This window comes from Nematolebias whitei, chromosome 14 (genome assembly GCF_014905685.2).
Source record: "Nematolebias whitei isolate Nwh7 chromosome 14, NemWhi1, whole genome shotgun sequence".
Classification (NCBI taxonomy): domain Eukaryota; kingdom Metazoa; phylum Chordata; class Actinopteri; order Cyprinodontiformes; family Rivulidae; genus Nematolebias; species Nematolebias whitei.
Window position 1 is genome coordinate 880946 of NC_056511.1, and position 22002 is coordinate 902947.

At 46.0% G+C, this 22002-nt stretch overlaps 1 protein-coding gene across 1 annotated transcript in view; it reads left to right on the forward strand.

Annotated features, from left to right (window-relative positions):
• adamts2a (ADAM metallopeptidase with thrombospondin type 1 motif, 2a) overlaps positions 1-22002 on the forward strand; it is a 103448-nt gene that overhangs the window by 27699 nt on the left and 53747 nt on the right. Inside the window, exons 7-11 of the mRNA XM_037688179.1 lie at positions 863-946; positions 1096-1249; positions 1452-1557; positions 1748-1891; positions 2322-2454. Of these exons, the coding sequence (XP_037544107.1) occupies positions 863-946; positions 1096-1249; positions 1452-1557; positions 1748-1891; positions 2322-2454 (621 nt within the window). The remainder of the gene's footprint in view (positions 1-862; positions 947-1095; positions 1250-1451; positions 1558-1747; positions 1892-2321; positions 2455-22002) is intronic.

Sequence of the window (22002 nt, forward strand, 5' to 3'; positions counted from 1 at the left end):
TTGGACAGAAGGACAGCGTTTGGACAGAAGGACAGCGTTTGGACAGACAGCCTTCTGTGTCAGGAGCTGTAAGCTGAGGAGCTCGTTACCAGCTGGTCATAACTGACATTAAAATATTCACTTGAAGGATGAAGAAGTGGCTGAAGATGAACCTGACGTGAACTCATTTTTAAATATTGTAATTGTTTTAACTCAGAACTTTTAAATAGATTGTTTTATATTTCTTTTTAATCATTTTATTGTTTTTACTGTTGATCTTAACTTTTCATCTAACCAACTTTTAAAGGTCCATCTAGGGACGGTGTGAATTAGCCTTGGTTGTATATACTGTGATGCAGGCATTAGATTGTCTTGATTTATGTTTCTTGTATCAGTCCCTATCAAATAAACAATTAATAAATAAAATTTAGCCTAGAGGACTCATTTACAAGAGAGACCTGTTTAAAACAAAGAACACAGATGAGGTACAGACAACAATAGACAAGCATATAAAACATATAAAATGAAAAGTAAATGGAAGCAATTATATAAAAAATACTAAACAAAAACAGCTACATTATAAAGCAATGTAAAAATACTATAAACAGGAACAGGAATCTTCCAGGTTCAGCTGCAGCTCAGACAGAATTACACCTTCAATCATATCCTGTCAGGGAGACACTGCAGTTTTCTAAATTACTTTGGGTAGGTAGGACAGGTTGTAGGAAGACAATTTAGACTGCCATATTCAGACAACAATAGAGTCCTGTATTATGGTTTAACAAATAAAGATCATTATCTGAAACAGGAAACTTCAAGACCTCCACACCACATTCAGATGAATCCGTGAAAATTAATCTCAGGATCTGTTTGTCTTTTGCAGGTCAATGAAATCTACCAGGATCATTCTCTGGGGGTCAACATGAACGTGGCCCTGGTCAGAATCATCATGCTGTCTGCAACAAAGGTTCTGGATTAGCAGTCTCCATACCACACCCAGTGTCTGCCCGGGTTGCTTGGCAGTCATGTTGTGCTCATTATTGCAGATAAGACATTGTTGGTTTCATCTGAGAAAGTTTAGGATGTAGATTTACAGCTGACTTTTCCTCCCATCAGTCCCAGGAGCTGATCTCTGTTGGGAACCCTCAGAAGAGTTTGGAGAACGTTTGTGGATGGTCGTATCTCCAGCAGATGGAGCAAAATCACGCTAAACAGCATGATCATACCATCTACCTGAGCAGGCAGAAGTTTGGCCCCTTCGGCATGCAGGGTACTATTGCTTATACTACGATAAATACTATGATTAATTCTACAATTGATAATAGCATTATTACTGATAATACAACTGATCAACACATCCTGAATACGCAGGAGCTCAGCCCCTTATATACCAATGAGCTTTAACTTGTGACCTCCATGACCCTGTGACCTTTGTATCCCTGTGACCTTTGTGACCTCTGTGATCTCTGCAGGTTATGCTCCAGTTACAGGGATGTGTCAGCTGCATCGGAGTTGTGTCCTCGTCCTAGAAGACGGCTTTTCCTCGGCTTTTGTAGCTGCACATGAAATGGGACATGTGTGAGACATAAAAACAAATCATATAGAATATATAAAACCTTATTTCACATAAAGATTGGAAATTAAAATCTAAAGTCTACCATCAGGTAGCTGAAATAAGGATGCTCAGGTGTCTTCTTGAGGACATAAAGCGCCACAGGTATGTCCCCATGACCCAACCCCCCTCTCTCCAATCCTCGTCTGTCTCCAGGTTGGGCATGGAACATGATGGAGAGGCCAATGATTGTGATGATGACGTGCCATTGGGCAGCATCATGTCTCCGAGGGTCCAGGCCAACTTCCACAGATACCACTGGTCCAGCTGTAGCTGGAGGGAGCTGCACCGGTACCTGAAGTGAGTCACAGAAACCCATTGCTGGACTGAAAGAGTTTGTTATGGTAGACAGGGGGAACCCCGATGAAGGTCTGTAGGCCAGAGATCATAGTTGAATTTTTATATGCTCATCAAAATGTATACGTATTATGGTATGGTTTCCATCCAAATGTGAACTTTATCTTGTCCTGACCAGAACATTTAATCTACTCAAGATAATTTTACAAAATTTCTTACTCACATGCATCATCACTAGACAGAGTGCCAGGTACACTATTCATCACCCCAGCTCCAAGGTCAAGGTCACAAATCAAGGTCAAATGTTATACAAGGTCATTTCTTGTATAGGCCATTGATATAAAGCATTGTACTGCATTACTATTTTTTAGTTAGTCGGAGGATGTATGTATGATGTGTTGTATGATGTGCAGTACTCTTGTTTCTTCTGCAGCACCTACGATTGTCTTCGTGATGACCCCTTTGATCACACCTGGCCCAATCAGCCTCAGTTACCTGGATTCCACTACTCCATGGACCAGCAGTGCCGCTTCGACTTTGGGCCTGGATACAGTATGTGTACTACTGTAAGTTTGTCAGTCCATCCATCTGACCATCCGTTCGTCCATCAATCCATCCATCCATCCATCCATCCATCCATAGTCCATCCATTCATCATCCATCCATCCATAATCCATCCATCCATTCATCATCCATCCATCCATCTGTCCATCTATCCATCCATCCATAATCCATCCATTCATCACCCATCCATCCATCCATAATCCATCCATCCATTCATCATCCATCCATCATCTGTCCATCCATCCATCTGTCCATAATTCATCCATCCTTTCATCATCCATCCATCCTTCCATCCATTCAAATAATTGCAAATGTCTTTGGGAAATTAAAAATGCACATCAAGCAAAAGCTTGGTACACAGAAGATTTAGTTGTGGTCATTAGGAGCAGGGTGGTGTTTTTGGTGGTAGGGGTGGGGGTGGGGGTTCTTGAGTGGATTAACCACTGCCTTCCTTCTCTGCATGTTTTTGGGGTGTTGGCATTATGGTCTTATTAAACATGATACTATAAGGGAAAACAAATGTGTGAAGAAACCAGAATCACTTTAGTGTTGAAAACTGGGAACATTTCAGTTAGAACAGAAAATTATGATTTGAGCTTTTAAAAATATTTCCTGCATGAAGTGGCACATCAGGAAATATCCTGAATAACTTCTGAAGTTAGGAGCTATGCTGTCAGGGGCTTTACGCCCCTAGTAGGGTCACCCATGGCAGACAGGTCCTAGGTGAGAGACCAGACAAAGTGCAGCCCAAAGACCCCGATGATGAGAAAAACAAATGGACTTAATGTTCCATTGCCCGGACATGGGTCACCGGGGCCCCACTCTGGAGCCAGGCCTGGAGGTGGGGCATGCGGGCAAGCGTCTGGTGGCTGGGCTTTTACCCATGGAGCTCGACCGGGCACAGCCCGAAGAGGAGACGTGGGTCCCCCTTCCCATGGGCTCACCACCTGTGGAAGGGGCCAAAGGGGTCGGGTGCAATGTGGGATGGGTGGTGGCCGAGGGCGGGAACCCTGGCAGTCTGATCCTCGGCTACAGAAGCTGGCTATTGGGTTGTGGAATGTCGCCTCACTGGTGGGGAAGGAGCCTGAGCTGGTGTGTGAGGCTGAGAGGTTCTGGCTAGAAATAGTCGGACTCACCTCTACGCATGGCTCTGGCTCTGGAACCAGTTTCTTTGAGAGGGGCTGGACACTCTTCCACTCTGGAGTTGCCCCTGGTAAGAGGCGCCGAGCAGGAGTGGGCATACTTATTGCCCCCAACTTGGTGCCTGTGTGTTGGGGTTCACCCCGGTGAATGAGAGGGTGGCCTCCCTCTGCCTACGTGTGGGGGGACAGATTCTGACTGTCGTTTGTGCTTATGCACCAAATGGCAGTTCAGATTATCCACCCTTTTTGGAGTCCTTGGAGGGCGTACTAGAACGTGCACCTCCTGGGTACTCCCTTGTTCTGCTGGGGGACTTCAATGCTCATGTGGGCAATGAGAGTGAGACCTGGAGGGGTGTGGTTGGGAGGAACGGCCCCCCTGATCTGAACCCGAGTCGTGTTCTGTTGTTGGACTTGTTCTGTTGTGCTCGTCATGGATTGTCAATAACGAACACCTTGTTCAAGCATAAGGGTGTCCATATGTGCTCTTGGCACCAGGACACCCTAGGCCGCAGTTCGATGATGGACTTTGTCATTGTCTCGTCTGATCTGCGGCCACATGTCTTGGACACTCAGGTGAAGAGAGGGGTGGAGCTGTCCACTGATCTCTACCTGGTGGTGAGTTGGCTCCGATGGTGGGGGAGGATGCTGGTCAGACCTAGCAGACCCAACATATTGTGAGGGTTTGCTGGGAACATCTGGCAGAGTCTCCTGTGAGACGGAGTTTTAACTCCCACCTCCAGGAGAACTTCGAACATGTTCCGGGGGAGGTGGGGGACATTGAATCTGAGTGGCCCATGTTTTGTGCCTCTATTATTGAGGCGGCTTAGCGGAGCTGCGGCCACAAGATTGTCGGTGCTTGTCGCAGGGTCGGCAGTAAGTCGGGCTTGTTCCCGGTGAGAGTTGGACTCCGCCAAGGTTGCCCTTTGTCACCGATTCTGTTCATAACTTTTATTGACAGAATTTCTAGGTGCAGCCAAGGTGTTGATGGGATCTGTTTTGGTGGTCTTAGGATTGTGTCTCTGCTCTTTGCAGATGATGTGGTCTTATTGGCTTCATCAGGTCGTGATCTACAGCTTTCGCTGGAGCGGTTCGCAGCCGAATGTGACGCGGCCAGGATGAAGATCAGTTCCTCCAAATCCGAGGCCATGGTCTTGAGCCAGAAAAGGGTAGAGTGCCCTCTCAGGGTCAGGGAGGAGGTCCTACCCTCATCTATGGTCACAAGCTTTGGGTTGTGACCGAAAGAATGAGATCTCGGATACAAGCGGCTGAAATGAGTTTTCTCCACAGGGTGTCTGGGCTCTCCCTTAGAGATAGGGTGAGAAGCTTGATCATCCGGGAGGGACTCAGAGTTGAGCCGCTGTTTCTCCACGTCGAGAGGAGCCAGTTGAGATGGCTTGGGCATCTGTTTAGGATGCCTCCTTGACGCCTCCCTGGTGAGGTGTTCTGGACATATCCCACCGGGAGGAAGCCCAGAGGAAGACCCAGGACACGCTGGAGGGACTATGTTTCTCTGCTGGCCTGGGAACGCCTTGGGATTCCCCCAGAAGAGCTGGCCCAAGTGGCTGGGGAGAGGGAAGTCTGGGCCTCCCCCCGGATAAGCGGAAGAAAATGGATGGATGGATGGATGGATGGATGGGACTTCTGAAGTTGGACTTGGACATGGGACTAAAGCCAGTTAGACAGTTTTTTTCTCACTGGCTCTGTAACGAGGCACACGCATTTCTCCCCGCTTCCTGTTCTTCTCCTGCTTTTCTGCTCCCTGTCTGTGTATCGGAGCAGCTCCTATTTTTACACATTGTCCTAAATGAAAACTACTGTTTTGGATCTGACCAACTGGACTTTGGATGCAAATGACAAAATCTTTTCAACAAAACGACAGGGTCCTGGAGAACCCTCGTCTGCTCGGACAACACGCATGCAGCTGGATATATCTCTGGGGTGATGTGTCTACCTCTGCTATCGAACGAGGACACTGGAATTGCATATAATTGTATTTATGATAACAGGTTTCCTGTTTTTGGAATAGTCTGGATCCTGGTTTAAAAGCATACAAAGAATACGGCCCCAGCTAATTTGGACCTCGTCAGGCTGCTGTCTATGTGAAAGTTTGTTTCGTGCTTTGAGGACTCAAAATCAGCTGATTTACGAGCTAAACTGTAAGCTGGAAGTGATTTGAATCGCAGGCCACCTGCGGCTTTGGAACTCGTCAGCATGAAAACGACATTGAAGAGGCTCGTAAGCCCGGACCAGTAGAATGCACCCTAATCTGGCCATTTTGGACCTTAGAAGTATCAGCACAGACTCAAAGGCTGACAAGGAAAAATAATAATCTGCCTGAATAAGTCAACAATTGTGGTTTATCTGAATCCGACTCCCCGGTTGGCCTTGAAACAGGCCGACATTAATTTCTCCTGGGAAATGTGTAAAGTAAGGAAAAAGCTTCATCCATCTAAAAATGATGCAGAAAAACTGGTCCAAGCATTTGTCATGTCTAGACTGGACTATTGCAAGGGTTTATTATCTGGATGTCCAAATACTTCCTTAAAACGTCTTCAGTTGATCCAAAATGCTGCTACCAGAGTCTTAACTGGAGTTAGTAGGAGAGATCATATCTCTCCAGTTTTAGCTTCTCTCCATTGGCTCCCTGTCAAATCCAGAATAGAATTCAAAAATCTTACTTCTAACCTACAAAGCCCTCAACAACCTGGCTCCATCTTATATTACAGATCTTATTGTTCCATATTTTCCTAACAGAGCACTTCGCTCTGAGACTGCAGACTTACTTGTGGTTCCTAGAGTTTCCAAAAACAGAATGAGAGGAAGACCTTTCAGTTATCAGGCTCCTCTCTTGTGGAACAAACTTCCGGTTTCTGTCTGTGAGGCTGACACATTGTCCAGTTTAGATCCAAGATGGCGCCATGTACGGTCGCCCTGGCATTCTGGTGCGCTCTGTTTTTTCAGTTTTTTGCGTTAATCATGTGTCTGCGTGCTCCTACACTCGCGAGGAGCTACTAAACATCAGAATATCAAACCATGAGGACATTACTCCAGTTTTTTTAGTGCCTGCTGCAGAACTTGTGCACTTTTTGGCCAAAAGAGCGAGACTTCGCAGGAGGGCAGAAGAGCTGGAGCGCTCGTGCGTCTCCGGAGGCATGGTACATGCAAGCCTTTACCTGGAATATTCCTCTCCAACGTCCGTTCCCTCTACAACAAAATGGATGAGATGGCGCTGCTTATGAGAAGGAACAGCGATTTTTCTTCCTCCTGTGTGCTGTGCTTCACGGAGACATGGCTCAAAGAGCAGACCCCGGACTCCACGCTCCATCTCGAGGGTTTCCAGCTCCTCCGCGCTGACAGACAGCGGGAACTTTCCGGAGGAAAGAAAAAAGGCGGAGGAGTTTCTCTTTTTTTATCAACAACACCTGGTGCTCTGACGTGACAGTGATCTCCCAGCACTGCTCCCCTTCTCTGGAATATCTCTTCATAAACTGCAAACCGTTCTACTCTCCACGTGAGTTTACTTAATTTATTCTGGCCGCTGTTTACATCCACCGTGCACAGACGTGCACGAGGATGAGCATGCGCGCGGACCAGATCACGAGTGTAGAGCGGACTTTTCTGGACTCCCTTGTTATTATCCTTGGAGATTTTAACAAAGCAAACCTCAGGCATGAACTACCTAAATATAAACAGTTTATTAAATGCCCGACCAGAGAAGGAAACACGCTGGATCACTGTTACACCACAGTGAGCGGTGCTTATCGTGCTGTGCCTCGTGCTGCCCTGGGTCTCTCAGATCATGAGATGATTCACCTCATACCTGCATACAGACAGAGACTGAAGCTCTCAAAACCTGTGGTGAGGACATCTAAAAAGTGGACCAGTGAAGCTGTGGAGGAGCTACGCATGTGTTAGGACACCACAGACTGGGACCTGTTCAGGGCTTCTACAGACAGTCTAGACAAATACACAAACACTGTGACGTCATATATACATTTCTGTGAGGACAGCATCATCCCATCACGCTCCAGAGACCTTTTCAATAATGATAAACCCTGGTTCACATCCAAACTAAGACAGCCTCGTCAGCAGAAGGAGGCTGCTTTCAGAGAGGGGGACAGAGACAACTACAGACGTGCGAAGTATGGATTTAGCAGGGAGGTGTCGAAGGCTAAATCCATGTACAACACACGGCTGGAACAACAGTTCTCTGCAAACGACTCTGCCTCTGTCTGGAGGGGGCTGAAAGAGATAACTAATTACAAGCCCAGAGCACCTCATTCTACAGACAATCTCAAACTGGCAAACGAGCTGAACGACTTCTATTCACGCTTTGAAGTCATGGACTCACTTTCCTCCATCCTCCACACCAACCCCAGCTCAACTGGTTTAACCACTTGGGACTGCCCTCGACAACCCCCTACTATCTCTGTACAAGAGGATGAAGTAAGGATGCTTTTTTTTTTTTTTTTTTTTAAAGGAGTAAGGAGGCTTTTTAAAAGGCTGAACACACATAAGGCTGCAGGCCCAGATCTTGTGTCACCCTCCATGCTGAGACATTGTGCTGGAGAGTTGGCTTCAGTTTTCACAGGGATCTTCAACTCTTCTCTGGAGTCATGCCACATCCCAGCCTGTTTCAAGTCCTCCATCATCGTCCCTGTCCCCAAGAAGCCACGTGTCGCTGGACTAAATGACTACAGACCTGTAGCTCTCACGTCTGTAGTCATGAAAACCTTTGAACGCTTGGTTTCATCTCACCTCAAGTCCATCACCAACCCCCTCCTGGACCCCCTGCAGTTTGCCTACAGGGCCAACAGGTCTGTAGATGATGCAATAAACCTGGCTCTTCACTTCATCCTGTAGCACCTGGACTCCCCAGGAACCTACGTCAGGATCCTGTTCATGGACTTCAGCTCTGCATTTAACACCATCCTCCCTGCTCTGCTCCAAGACAAGCTCTCCCTGCTCCATGTACCTGACTCCACCTGCAGGTGGATGACAGACTTCCTGACAGACCGGAGTCAGTCTGTGCGGCTGGGGAGAGCTGTCTCGGACACTCAGACTGTAAGCACAGGCTCTCCACAGGGCTGTGTGCTTTCCCCCTGCTTTTCTCCTTGTACACCAACTGCTTCACCTCCAGCCATGACTCTGTGAAACTTATTAAGTTTGCAGATGACACCACCCTCATCGGGCTCATCTTGGACGGTGATAAATCTGCATACAGGAGGGAGGTGGACTGGCTGGTGACCTGGTGCAGCAGCAACAACCTGGAACTCAATGCCCGGAAGACAGTGGAGATGATTGTGGATTTCAGGAAAGCCACAGCCCCTCTGCCCCCCCTCACCTGTAATGATACCTCCATCACCACTGTGAACTCTTATCGGTTCCTCGGCACCACCATCACCCAAGACCTCAAGTGGGAGCTGACCATCAGCTCCCTCATCATGAAGGCCCATCAGAGACTGTACTTCCTACAACAGCTGAAGAAGGCCAAGCTGCCGGCCAAGCTGATGGTGCAGTTCTACACGGCCATCATCGAGTCCATCCTCAGCTCCTCCATCACGGTGTGGTACGCCGGGGCCACTGCCAGGGACAGACTCAGACTGCAGCACGTTGTGCGCTCAGCTGAGAAGGTGATCGGCTGCAGCCTTCCATCCCTCCACGACCTGTACGTCTCCAGGACTGTGAGGCGAGCAGGTCGGATCACAGCTGACCCTGCTCACCCTGCACATGGTCTGTTCGAACCACTCCCCTCAGGCAGGAGGCTTCGGTCCATTCGGACCAGAACCTCCCGCCATAAGAACAGTTTCTTCCCCTCTACTGTTGGACTCCTGAACACTCATAATGCTACCTCATAATTTCTGCTTTGGTCACATTACATCTGTATTATAACTGAATACTCCATCTGTACTGTTTTCTAAGCTTTTTTGTTGTTTTCTATTGTATGGGTGTACACATGTTTTACGTTATGTTTTCATTTTTACTTTATTTATGGGTGTACACATGTTTTATGTTACATTTTCATTTTTACTTTATTTATGGGTGTACACATGTTTTATGTTATGTTTTCATTTTTACTTGATTTATGGGTGTACACATGTTTTATGTTACGTTTTCATTTTTACTTTATTTATGGGTGTACACATGTTTTATGTAATGTTTTCATTTTTACTTTATTTTACTTTATTACTATTTGCACCTTTATGTCGAAGCAAATTCCTAGTTTGTGAACCTCATTCATTGACATGGCAATAATAAACTGATTCTGATTCTGAAGACTTAATTTTTTTTGATAAATCCCATTAATAGGGCTGGCTTGGGTTTCCTGAGCTATCCCTTGGTTCTGCTGATATAGGCTTAGACTACTGGAGGACAAACTGACCACATTGGCAGCACAACGGCTCAGTGGTTAGCACTGTTGCCTCACAACAAGAAGGTCCTGAGTTCAATTCCTGGTTGGACCTGGAGTCTTTCTGTGTGGAGTTTGCATGTTCTTCTCGTGCTGCGTGGGGTTTCTCCGGGTATTCAGTTTCCTCCCACAGCCCAAAAACATGCATGTTAGGCTGCCTTCAGGCCCAGGCCTCCCTCCTCAATGGGATTTGCCTGGTTAAATAAACATTAATAATAAATGAAGCACTGAATGTTATGACTTGAGTAACCCAGATTGGTACGAGACAAGACTCAGAATAGAAAAGGATCAGTGTTTATTATTTACAGTGCAGTAATATGTACAGATGATCTGCTAGATCTCCTGAGGAAGAAAGGAGAGGGTCAGGTGGGTCTGGATGAAGGAGGTGAATGTTTGATATTGATCCGGTTGAATTTCTCTTACAGATAGGGATGTGGTGGTGTGGCACAGAGTTGAATCGAAACAGAGCTCCAGAGATAAGGAACCAGGCAGGGTAGGCAATGGAGGCAGGACAGGCACGTGTCAAGAAGGCAAGGTATGAGGAACAGGACCAAGGGAGAACCAGGACTGGACAGGACCCAAGAAGGCGGGATAGCTGTAGACACAAGGATAAGGTAAGTATCTTAAAATACTCAACAACACTGGCCGGAGGAATAAATACCATGAAAGGCTTAATGCTCCAGCAAAGAGTAACACTCGACTGCAGCCTTATGTAGTGCAGGAGCTCATCAGGTAAATGGCCGACAGCTGGTGGTAATTAGCAGCCATCTTGAAGCAGGAATCTAAAGCCAGTGGTACTCTTACAGTACCCCCCCCCCCCCCCCCACACACACACACACACAAGAATTGCACCCATGTGACCTGAGGCATTTCTCGGGGTGGGCCTTGAAGGTGGTGATGAAGCTTGGGTCCAAAATGAAGGAGCAAGGGAGCCAGGATCTCTCTTCAGGTCCATAGCTCTCCCAGTCGACTAGGTACTGGTATAGGTACTGGTCACTTCAATACTCACTCCCCACGAGATCGGATGCTTCTCCCCCTCCCTCTCCGCTTTGCTTTGCTGCTCTGTCTGTCTGTGAAATTGCTGTGAGATTCTCTTGCATTTCTTCCGAACCATAATTATGGACTTGTTTTGACCAGTTGGTCCCTCATCTCAATTTACAACATTACTTCGAAGAGAAGACAGGCTTTGGGCGAGCCGATTTACCCTGTTGGCACGTACGCAGCTGGATATCTCATCGACTGGAAAACTTGATGATGTGTCTATCTCTGCTGCCATCTGTGGATTTTAAGGGCGCATATTTAATTGGATTTTTGATAATTGGTTCCTGCTTTTTGGATTCAGCTGGTGCTGATTTTATCTACAATCAAGGAAGTCGTCAGCAGCAAATTTGGACCCGATCACGCTGCTTGCCTTTATGATGGCTTGGTTCATGTCTGGAGTACCTGGACTCAAATGCTTTGGGCTGAATGGATCAGATCTTGGGGATTTTTACTCAGACACGTTTCCATCGGTGTTGGCCATGTTAATTTGGACATTTTGGAACCGAGTGGACCAACACAGACTCAAAGTTGATGTCATTAAGTTCTGCCTGTCCCCAAAACATCCATCCATCCATCCATTATCTTTACCCGTTTATTCCATTTTGGGTCACGGGGGTCGCTGGTGCCCATGTCCAGCAATCACTGTGCGAGGGGCGGGGTACACCCTGGACGGGTCGCAAGTCCGTCCCCAAAACAACTGTGTGTTTATCTAAATTTGGTTGCCTTGGTTGTCCTTGAAGGACATCTTATCTAAAGTTGCCTGGAGAAAATGTGATCTGATGCTCACCACCCCCTCCCTGAGGAATTTCCAACTGATAACCAGATGAAACCCCGCTGAAAAAACTTTGTCATCATTTCAGGACTCTTGGATTCTCATAGAGGTTATTCTTGGCCATTTCTCGACATACCTCGAGAATGTTTATGGATCTCACCGGAGGACATTGACTGATTACAGTGACCTCAAGAGCATCTGTAGGCGTTGTTGACCGGTGTCGTCCCTTCCTTCTTATGCTCTGCTCTGCAGAATGTCTACGTAAGCATGTGCTTGTTTGTGCAAAGTGTTTTTTCAATATTAGGGGTTTTTCTCAGCCAAGAAAAAAGTCTGATAGGAATTTTTTTCGCCTCCAATTTCCTACATGTGTCCAGTTAACCACTGTTTTTTGTCTGTCCAAACAGGTCTCACTTGTAAATGAGTCTTCGAGGCTCAATGTGATTTATCTGTTTAAATAAAGGTTGAATGAATGAATGAAAAAAAAAGGTACTGGTATCCTCTTCCTCTGCGTGACAGATCCAGGATGATCCTCACGGTGAAAGATGGGTGGTTGTCGATAAGCACGCGGGTGGAGGGAGGTTAGTTAAGGGGCACAAGGGGCTCTCAGAGACAGGCTTGACCTGGGAAACATGGAAGGTGGGGTGAATCCTCATGGACTTCAGCTCTGCATTGGGGCTGATGATCTTGGTGATAGGAAAGGGTCCAATAAAACAAGGTGTCATTTTCCTGGAAGTGTCCTTCAAGTGTATGCCCCTGGTAGAGAACCACACTCGTTGGCCCACCTGGTATGAAGGTACCGATGAGCGGTGGAGGTCAACAAACCTCTTATTTTGTGCTGACGTGCATAGCCGGACTGCTTTGGCTTGGCACCAGATGTGTCGACATCAGCGGAAGTGATGCTGGACAGAGGGCATGGTGATGTCCGTGATGTAGATTATTATTGTTTGAAAAAAAAATTTTAAAAAGGGGCAGATATAATATTTTTTCTTCTTTCTGCTGCCTTTCATTTTATTTGTGATTGTATTTCTTATTGTATATGGAATTGTTTTGTTTTGTTTTTAAAATAAATGAATAAACTTTATAATAATGTTGGTCTCCTGACTGGGGAACAGGGCAGGTATGTAACCAAGAGAGGCTTCGAAGGGAGACATACCTGTGGCTGAGGACTTGTGTGCGTTGTGGGCATATTCCACCCAGACCAGGTGTTGGCTCCAGACTGGTGGGTTCTTTCCGACCACACACCAGAGGGTAGTCTCAAGCTCTTGGTTGCAATGCTGTAGCGTGCTAAGGGCTAGGTTAGCTGCCCTTGACTACAATATATTTAAATAACGGGTTCTCTCTTTTTCGAGCTAAATTACCGCCATGTGACCGAGGTAACTGTGCGTAGATTGTTTAATCAGTGACATGAGACGTTAATTTCCTTTGACCCATCAGAATAAATGCAGCCATTTATTGAACAGAATCAAAATTTAACATCAAAACATTGTACACTTGATTAGCTGATCTGGTTTTGATTAATAAAACTTGGCACGTTTTACTTAATAAGACAACAGGACATTGAAGAAGGCATCTAGGCTACTGGCAATATAGGAGAGTTTACAAGAGGAGAGATTTAGAGGTTTAAAGAGGAGGATTTAGATGGATGAAGGAAAGGGTGTGTCTGTTCGGACCGCAGAATGGCACGCTCCCTTCAACACCAGCTCAACTCTCCAGTACACTTCAGGACGTACAGAGACTTCGTTACCTTAGACGGGGATACCTCCGCTGGAACAGGAGTCCATTAGTACGATCCTTTTACAGCGTCTCCGGGCAGTGGCTGGGCAGGAACAGGAGTCGTGCCGGTTACTCCGTTAAACAGAACCAGCTTCCTTCGAGGTTGTAGGGCATTATGCCCGGGAGGGTTCACAGTGAGGCGCTGTGACTACGTCAGAGGTTCCACACAAATGTAGAAGACTCCATAGTCCCAACTCGACTCAGAAGACTGAAGACTGACTGAGAAGTTCCAGGAAGTGTGGACTCTTAAAGAGTTCTCACTTCCGGTCACTTCAGGACTTCCTGATTGGTTGAAACAACCAACAGGGGGTGGTTCTAGTGATGTCAGAGGGTCATTACAAGTCAAGAAAACAGCAGGAATGTTTTAGAAACGTCCCGTACAGACAGAAGACATGTTATGGCGAAGTGGGAGGAAGCAGATGCCAGTAGCTTCTTATTTACCATCTGCTAGGTTTAAAAACAATCCACTTCGTTCTAATAACTTCTTTCTGACTTTCGACCGACATCACTACTTCTCATTTCAGAGAGAAGATCAAAATGCATAATTACTTTGTAAATAGATATTTAACTTGATTTATAATTTAAATGAGGATTAAAAAATCATTAATACTGTTTCACAGTTGATTTAAAATGAGTGGTTCACTTCAACATTTAGAAAAGGTATGAACTAAACACACTTTTGATTTATCAAGATATTGTAAAATAGTAATGATAATATAAAAGAAGAGTGTTCTTTCAATTGATTACTTCAGGATACAATTAGACAGTCTCTGGATGAGCTCATTTGTATTTCTGTATTCAAACCAATGAAATAGTTCCTGTCCCATGAAGGTCCTCAGAGGCAGGTTTTGGTCGGAGGCCGAGTTCACTACAATGCTCATCCTGGCCATTGGACTTGAGGTGGTAGCCTGAGGTGAGGCTGGTGGAAGCCCCCAGGGTCTTGCAAAAACAGTGCCATACTTGAGAGATAAATTGAGGGACACGGTCCGTGACCACATTGGTGGGGATGCCGTAGATTCTGAAGACATTCTGGATAAGTAGTTGTGCAGTCTCAAAGGCCAAAGGAAGTTTGGGCAGGGGAATAAAATGAGCTGCTTTCAAAAATTTCTTGATGACAGTTAAGATGGAGGTGTTACCTTCTGAGGGGGTAGACCTATAACGAAATCCACTGAGAAGTGGGGCCAGATACAGCTGGGTGTAGGCAGGGGTTGCAGGAGCTAGCAGGTGGTTGGTTGCCCATTTTGTTCCTGGCACAGGTGAAAAAGACTGTGATGAAAGCCTTCACATCTGGGTTGATGATGGGCCAACAGAAATGTGTCTTTGATAGGGAAAACATATGGGAGGTGCTAGGGTGACATGAAAATTGATGTGAAGCCAGTCCAGTACCTTGGGTCTTGTGGAAGATGGAATTAAGAGGTTCTGGGGGTGTCCAGTGCCTGAGTCAGGTTCGCCTTTTTTGTGCTTCACAAACCTCTTTTTTGTGATGGACCAGGTGAGTGCCCCAATGATGCAGACTGGAGGAATGATGCTTTCCTCCAGGTCTGGAACATCAGGGTTAGAGTTAGAGAACTGATGAGAAAGAGCATCTGGTTTAGCATTCTTGGAATCGGGTCTGAAAGTGAGAATGTAGTTGAAACAGTTGAAAAATAATGACCAACGTGCTTGTTTGGGGTTTAAATGCTTAGTGTCCCTGAGGTAGAAAAGGTTTTTATGACAGGTCCAAATCAAGAAAGGGGTTCCTGTGCCTTCCAACCATTGACGCCACTCTTCTAAGGCTAGTTTCACTGTTAATAGTTCCCGGTTGCCCACATCATAGTTTTTCTCAGCCTGAGACAAGCATTGTGTAAAGAAGGCACACGGGTGGATTTTACTGTCACTGGGAGACCTCTGGGACAGCACAGCCCCTACTTCACTATCTGAGGTATCAACTTCCAGAATGAACGGGCATTTCAGGTCAGGGTGGCAAAGAATGGGAGTTGAATAGAAGATGTTTTAGTTTACCAAAGGCGGAGTCTGCTTTGGGGGTCCATTTAAAGGTTATTGTGTTAGATGTGAGTTGAGATGGGGTGAAGCAATGTGGCTTGAGTCCTTTATGAAGTGTCTGTGAAAGTTGGTGAAACCAAGAAAGCTTATAGTTGCATTCTGGTCTTGGGAACAGGCCACTCCACCACTGCCTTGGTTTTTATCAGGGTCTGTACTGTAACATCCTCCCTTGAAGATAAAGACCATGAAGGAGACAGATGGTACATGAAACTCACATTTTGCACCATCCACAAATAGTTGGTTCTCAAAAAGTCTCTGTAGCACAATTTTGACTTGCCTTGTGTGTTCAGCTTTATCATGAGTAGCAAATAGGGAAGAACCCGGGAGGAAATCAATAGAGCAGTCGTATGGGTGGTGGGGAGGTAGCGATAACGCTCTCTGTTTACTAAAAACAGGGACAATATCATGGTAAACAGAGGGAATATTAGTGACATCAACCTCTTCTTTAGGAGACCTTGACCTCTCTAAGTGGCTTTAAGAATCTGTTGGACTCCTGGCAAGGACCAATGCAGACATGTTCCTGTTTTTAGTTTTCTACATTCGCCTTAGAATCTAGCTGTTTTTTTTGTTACCTTTTTCTTTTAGCTATCCTAGTTGTAAAAAAATTTAAAAAATAAAAACTCCAGTATGACTTTTTATAACTGTTTATTGTTGTAGCTGTTGTCCATTGTTGTCATCATTCTTTGTTGAAATCAGGTCTCTCTTGTAAATGAGTCCTCGAGGCTCAATGGGATTTACCTCTTCCGGTAAGATGGCGCCCGTGTACATGGCTTGCAATCCACCTCTGCTGATGGTGTTTGGATTATTTTTGTTTTTGGCATTTCTCATCTGTGACATCAACTCTCTGCTGGTGTATGACAGACAAAAACTTTTGGATCTTCGTTTTTCTGTCACTGAAGTCGCTTATTTGGAACAATATGAGCGTACCTCTGGTGCCAGCTTACCTTCGCTGCGCTCCTCACCTCCCTGCCTGGAGATATCGCTTCAGACGCCAGGGAAAACGTGCTGGTCAGATGGTGAAGCTTAAAGCTCTGCGCGCTGCATCTTCCTCTCCAGCTGGAGGTCATGGTCTCCATCGCCAGCTTCCTGTGTGCCCGGACCAGGTAACCAATGGGAGTTGTCAGCCAGTGCGCAGCTCGGACCGACCTGGAGGGGCTGTTATTGAAAACCTGCGGCCATTAGCGCGTGCTAACTCCACCGCTGCTAGCTCCACTTCGGACAATATCCGGATGTGTTTGGTCAACGCAAGATCTGTTACCAAGAAAACTTTTATCCTCAGGGATTACTTTCAAGAGCATGATTTGGACTTTCTGTGTATCACAGAGACTTGAATGTCTCAGGGTGAGTCCAGCGCCTTGATGGAATTACTGCCACCAAACTGTTTGTATTTTAACGTCGCGCAGCCATCAGGCCGGTGCGGTGGTGGATTATTAACAATATTCAAATCAACTTTTGACTGTAAACAACTGCCCATCCCAATTTCCCACGCCAGCTTTGAGCTGAGCATCTTTGATCTCAGACAGTCACCTCAGACTTTATTTGCAGTCGTCTACCGCCCACCTCGGTCCAAGGATTTCATAAATTAGTTTTCTGACTTCTTGGCTGAAATCACACCAAAATATGAGCATGTTTTCATTATTGGAGACTTTAATTTGAACGTGTGCTGTCCTAAGAAGCCCTTGGTTAAGGACTTTTTAGATTTATTGGACTCATTTAATTTAAAGCAGCATGTAAACAGTCCCACCCAAGAGTGTGGACATTCACTGGACCTTGTTTTAACTCATGATATGACTGTTAATAATCTTGTTATTGGTGATAATGTTTTTTCAGACCACATGCCAGTCCAGTTTGAGTTCACCCTCCCCCATCTAACTCCTAAGCCGTGCATTCCTGCATGTAGGACCCGGACCATAAACCACTTCACTGCCGCACGTTTCACAGATGTTTATAACTCTGAAATGATAATTCAGGCCCCAGTGTTTCTCTCCACCACTGAGGAGCTGACATCCCAGTTCAACTCTGTCTGCTTAAAGACTCTGGATCATGTTGCACCTGCTAAAACTAGAAAATCAAAACTCAGAGCAGAACCTTGGCTGAGTGACGTCACCAAGGCCGTTAGGCAGAAATGTAGGAGAGCGGAGCGAAAGTGGAGGAAAGACAGGCTGCAGGTCTCTTTTCAAATACTTAAAGAGAGTTGGCGCCATTATCAGAAAGCAGTAAAAGCTGCTAAATCCAAATACTTCTCTGATATAATTACCTCAAACTCTCACAACCCACGTGTCCTCTTCTCCACCCTAAACTCTGTTCTCCACCTCACTGAGCCATCACCTCTGGAAGCCTCGACTGAGCTGTGTGACAACTTCTTACATTTCTTTTTAGAAAAAATTGTGACCACCCGGGCTCTCATTTCTCCTCCAACTCATGACCCATCCATCCCACCTCAATCTGTAGCTCCTTTTGACCATTTTAAACCCATCACTCTATCTTCTCTAGAGCAGGTCATGTGCAGCTTGAAACCTTCTGGCTCCCCCTTTGATGTGGTCCCCCCTCGACTACTAAAGGAGGTTTTTCCAACTCTAGGTCCGTCCTTTCTTGATATATAGTAAACAGTAGTTTATCCACTGGCGTGGTGCCAAAATCTTTTAAACATGCTGCCGTCCAGCCTCTCCTGAAAAAACCAAACCTTGACCCCTCAGTCATTTCCAACTACCGGCCTGTCTCCAAACTCCCATTTGTTTCTAAAGTATTGGAGAAAATGGTGGAGTCCCAATTGAAGTGCTTCCTGGAGGATCACGCCATCTTAGAGCTTTTCCAATCTGGCTTTAAACCTCTCCACAGCACTGAATCTTCAGATTCACAGATACCGGTGATTCTGTGCTGCTTGTCCTGTTGGACCTCACAGCCGCCTTTGACACCATCGACCATGAGATCCTCATTGCTAGGTTGGAGCAGTGGGTGGGCGTCAAAGGATCAGCCCTCAATTGGTTCAGATCTTACCTCGCTGACAGATCCTTTTGTGTCTCCATCAAGGATTTTAGTTCCACAGAGGCAGAGCTAAAATGAGGGGTTCCGCAGGGGTCCATCCTGGGTCCCCTCCTATTCTCTTCATACCTGCTGCCGCTTGGTGCTATTTTCCGGAAACACAACATGCCCTTCCACTTCTATGCCGATGACTTTCAAATTTACTTCCCCCTAAGACACAATGGTACATGCTCTATTCAACCGCTGCTCAACTGCCTGGCTGACATCAGGGACTGGATGGCTTGAAATTTCTTGAGTTTCAATGAAAATATATCTGAAGTCATGTTGTTCCCTCCCAACGACACGATCACAAACCACTGTATCGACCTTTCCACTTTAACCCTGTCAGAAAAACAAAGAGTCACTAATCTGGGCGTGATAATGGACCCTTCCCTGAAGCGATTGTTAAATGCTTCTTCCAACTGAGGCGGCTGTCTAAACTGAAGCCCATATTGTCCAAAAAGAACCTGGAGACAGTAATACATGCATTCATTACGTCTAGGCTTGATTACTGCAATTCACTCCTGTTTGGTATCAGTCAGACCTCCATTGCACGACTACAACTGGTTCAGAATGCAGCAACCCAATTTTTAACCAGTTCAGGCAAAAGAGAGCACATTACACCAGTTTTGGCCTCCCTGCACTGGTTACCGGTTCACTTTCGAATCCAGTTCAAAATACTCATGTATGTCTACAAATCACTGAACAGTGTCCCCCCCCCCCCCCCCATCTCTCTGATCTGCTACAACCGTATGTCCCACCACGTTCCCTGAGGTCAGCGGACCAGTTGCTCCTCACAGTTCCAGGAACTCGTCTTAAGCGCAGAGGTGACAGGGCCTTCTCTGTAGCAGGACCAAGACTCTGGAACGAGTTACCTCTGTTTGTCAGACAGGCCCCCTCCCTCTCGGTTTTCAAGTCCTGTTTAAAAACTCACTACTATTCAGTAGCTTTCAACACCAGATGATCTGTGTTTTGATCCTGTATGCTCCACACTGGTTTGTCATCATTATCTGCATCGTTTTTATGTCTATATTCTGATTTACCTCATTTTGTACTTTGCTTTGTGTGTTACCTGTTGTTCTGTCTGTACAGCACTTTGGTTGGCCTTGTAGCTGTTTTAAGTGCTTTATAAATAAAGTGATATGGTATGGTACCTGTCTAAATAAAGGTTGAATGAAAAGGAGGGTCACATTTGGAGTGGCTGGAAATGGCAGAACAGAAACAGTGCTTTAAGCATTTGTCGCTCCATCCCTCCACTCGCCTGATTTCCCAATTTATGTTAGGGTTGTGTTTGTTAAGCCATAGGTAACCCAGAATTAGCTGGGTTGTAGGAGACTTGAATATGAAGAAATAGTTTCCGGATGGAAGGTGAAAGGTTTCAGAAAAAAAAACTGTCCAGATGACCTGACTGAAAATTGTTGGATTGTATACCTGGATTATTGAGCATGGACAGTTTTGGTTTTGAACCAGTTTGACATGACTGTTGACGAGGAAGAGGGCCGGCTCCAGAGGAGGGGGCATGCCAAAGACACCATCTTAGCACCAACATAACTGCTTTGTTCCACTTTGGAGGAAGCTGTTTGGGGGAAGAATCAGTTTTGTGTTGCGTGTTTCCTTGACTGATGAAGCCTTCCAGATGGAAAGTGAAATGTTTCAGAAAAAAAAAAAAACACAAAAAAAAACTGTCCAGATGACCTGACTGAAAATTGTTGGATCTTTGCATTGTAGTCTCTCCTCAGGAGATAAACGAGTGTGGGCCACCTGCATTTGTTCTGGTAATACGGGAAGGTGTGTAACTGGACCAAACGGTGGTGAGGAAAATCCAGAAGTGAAGTCTCTCTGGGGATTGTAGTTTTCAGGCGTGAGTTTGTGAGTGTGTGGCTCACCTGGTGATGTTGCGAAACTGGAAGGGGAGAGTCTCTGAGAGGGTTGTAGTCTCTCCTGTTTGTTTTCTCTCCTGTGTTCCCGGAAGTGATCGTCAATGGAAATAGCCAAGTTTATCAGTTTGTCAAAGTTTTCAGATTCATCTTGTGTGGTAATTTGATCTTTAACATGGTCAGACAAAGAATTCAAAAATGTACCATGTAGGGCGATTTCATTCCAGCCTGTCTGAGCGACAAGAATGCGGAACTCAAGAGCGTATTCAGATACCAGTTGCTGGTGTTCTGTCCATTCAGCATACATCGTCAGATCGTCAGACACGTAGCACAAACTGATGGCTGTATCTGTCGGGTCAGCATAGGTTGTCAGATCACCATATGCTCTATGTAATCAGCCATATGACACCATGGTGTAACAAATTCCTTGTCAGTCAGTGTCAGACCAGTCAGTACACTTTGGAGCATGTAGATGGGCATTAAGTGTATAACAGATTATAAAGACAGGAGTGAACAATGCCCCAGAGACCCATCACTGCCTGATCCCCTCAACATGTTCTACGCACGTTTTAAAGACCTGAACAGACCACCCAGCACCAGACTCACCTCACCACTAGATGAAGAGCTTCTCAGCGTGACCTTAGCAAAAGTAAGCAGTACCTTCAGGAGGATTAACCCTCACAAAGCAACCGGCCCAGACAATATCCCCGGGAAGGTGTTAATAGACTGTGCCGATCAGGTCTGCGAGGTGCTGGCCAATATCTGTAACTCTTCACTCACCCTGGCAACAGTTCCTACCTGCCTGAAGACCGCCACCATCATCCCAGTCCCAAAGAGCTCTACAGTGACTGGTCTGAATGACTATCGGCCAGCGGCCCTCACCCCGATAGTCGCTAAATGCTTCGAAAAACCGGTCATGACCCACATGAAAACAACCATCAACATCAACGAGGACCCTCACCAATACGCATACCTGAGAACCAATCAACGGAGGACGCCATCTCCTCTGTGGTCCACACTGCTCTCACCCACTTGGAGCAGAAGAACTCTTAGGTCTGTATGCTCTTTGTGGACTTCACGTCTGCTTTCAATACCATGATACCCTAAACCCTGATGGACAAACTACTCATACTAGGACTGAGCCCCTCCATAGGCAAAATGGTCCTAGACTTCTTAACAAAACATACCACAGTTAGTGAGGATCCACAACTTCTTCTCCTCCACCATAACCCTCAGCAGTGGCTCCCCTCAGGGATGTGTGCTGAGCCCTCTCCTGTTTTCTCTGTTCACGTATAATTGTGCACCTACCCATTCAGGCTGTCATATTGTAAAGTTTGCAGATGATAGAGCGGTGGTGGGTGTCGTAACCGAGGGGAACCCAGATTTGTATGAGACCCGGAACGAGACAGACTCAGGTGGAATACAAAAGAAACGGTGTTTATTTACAAGTGAAAAGACAACAGTTCTGGTAC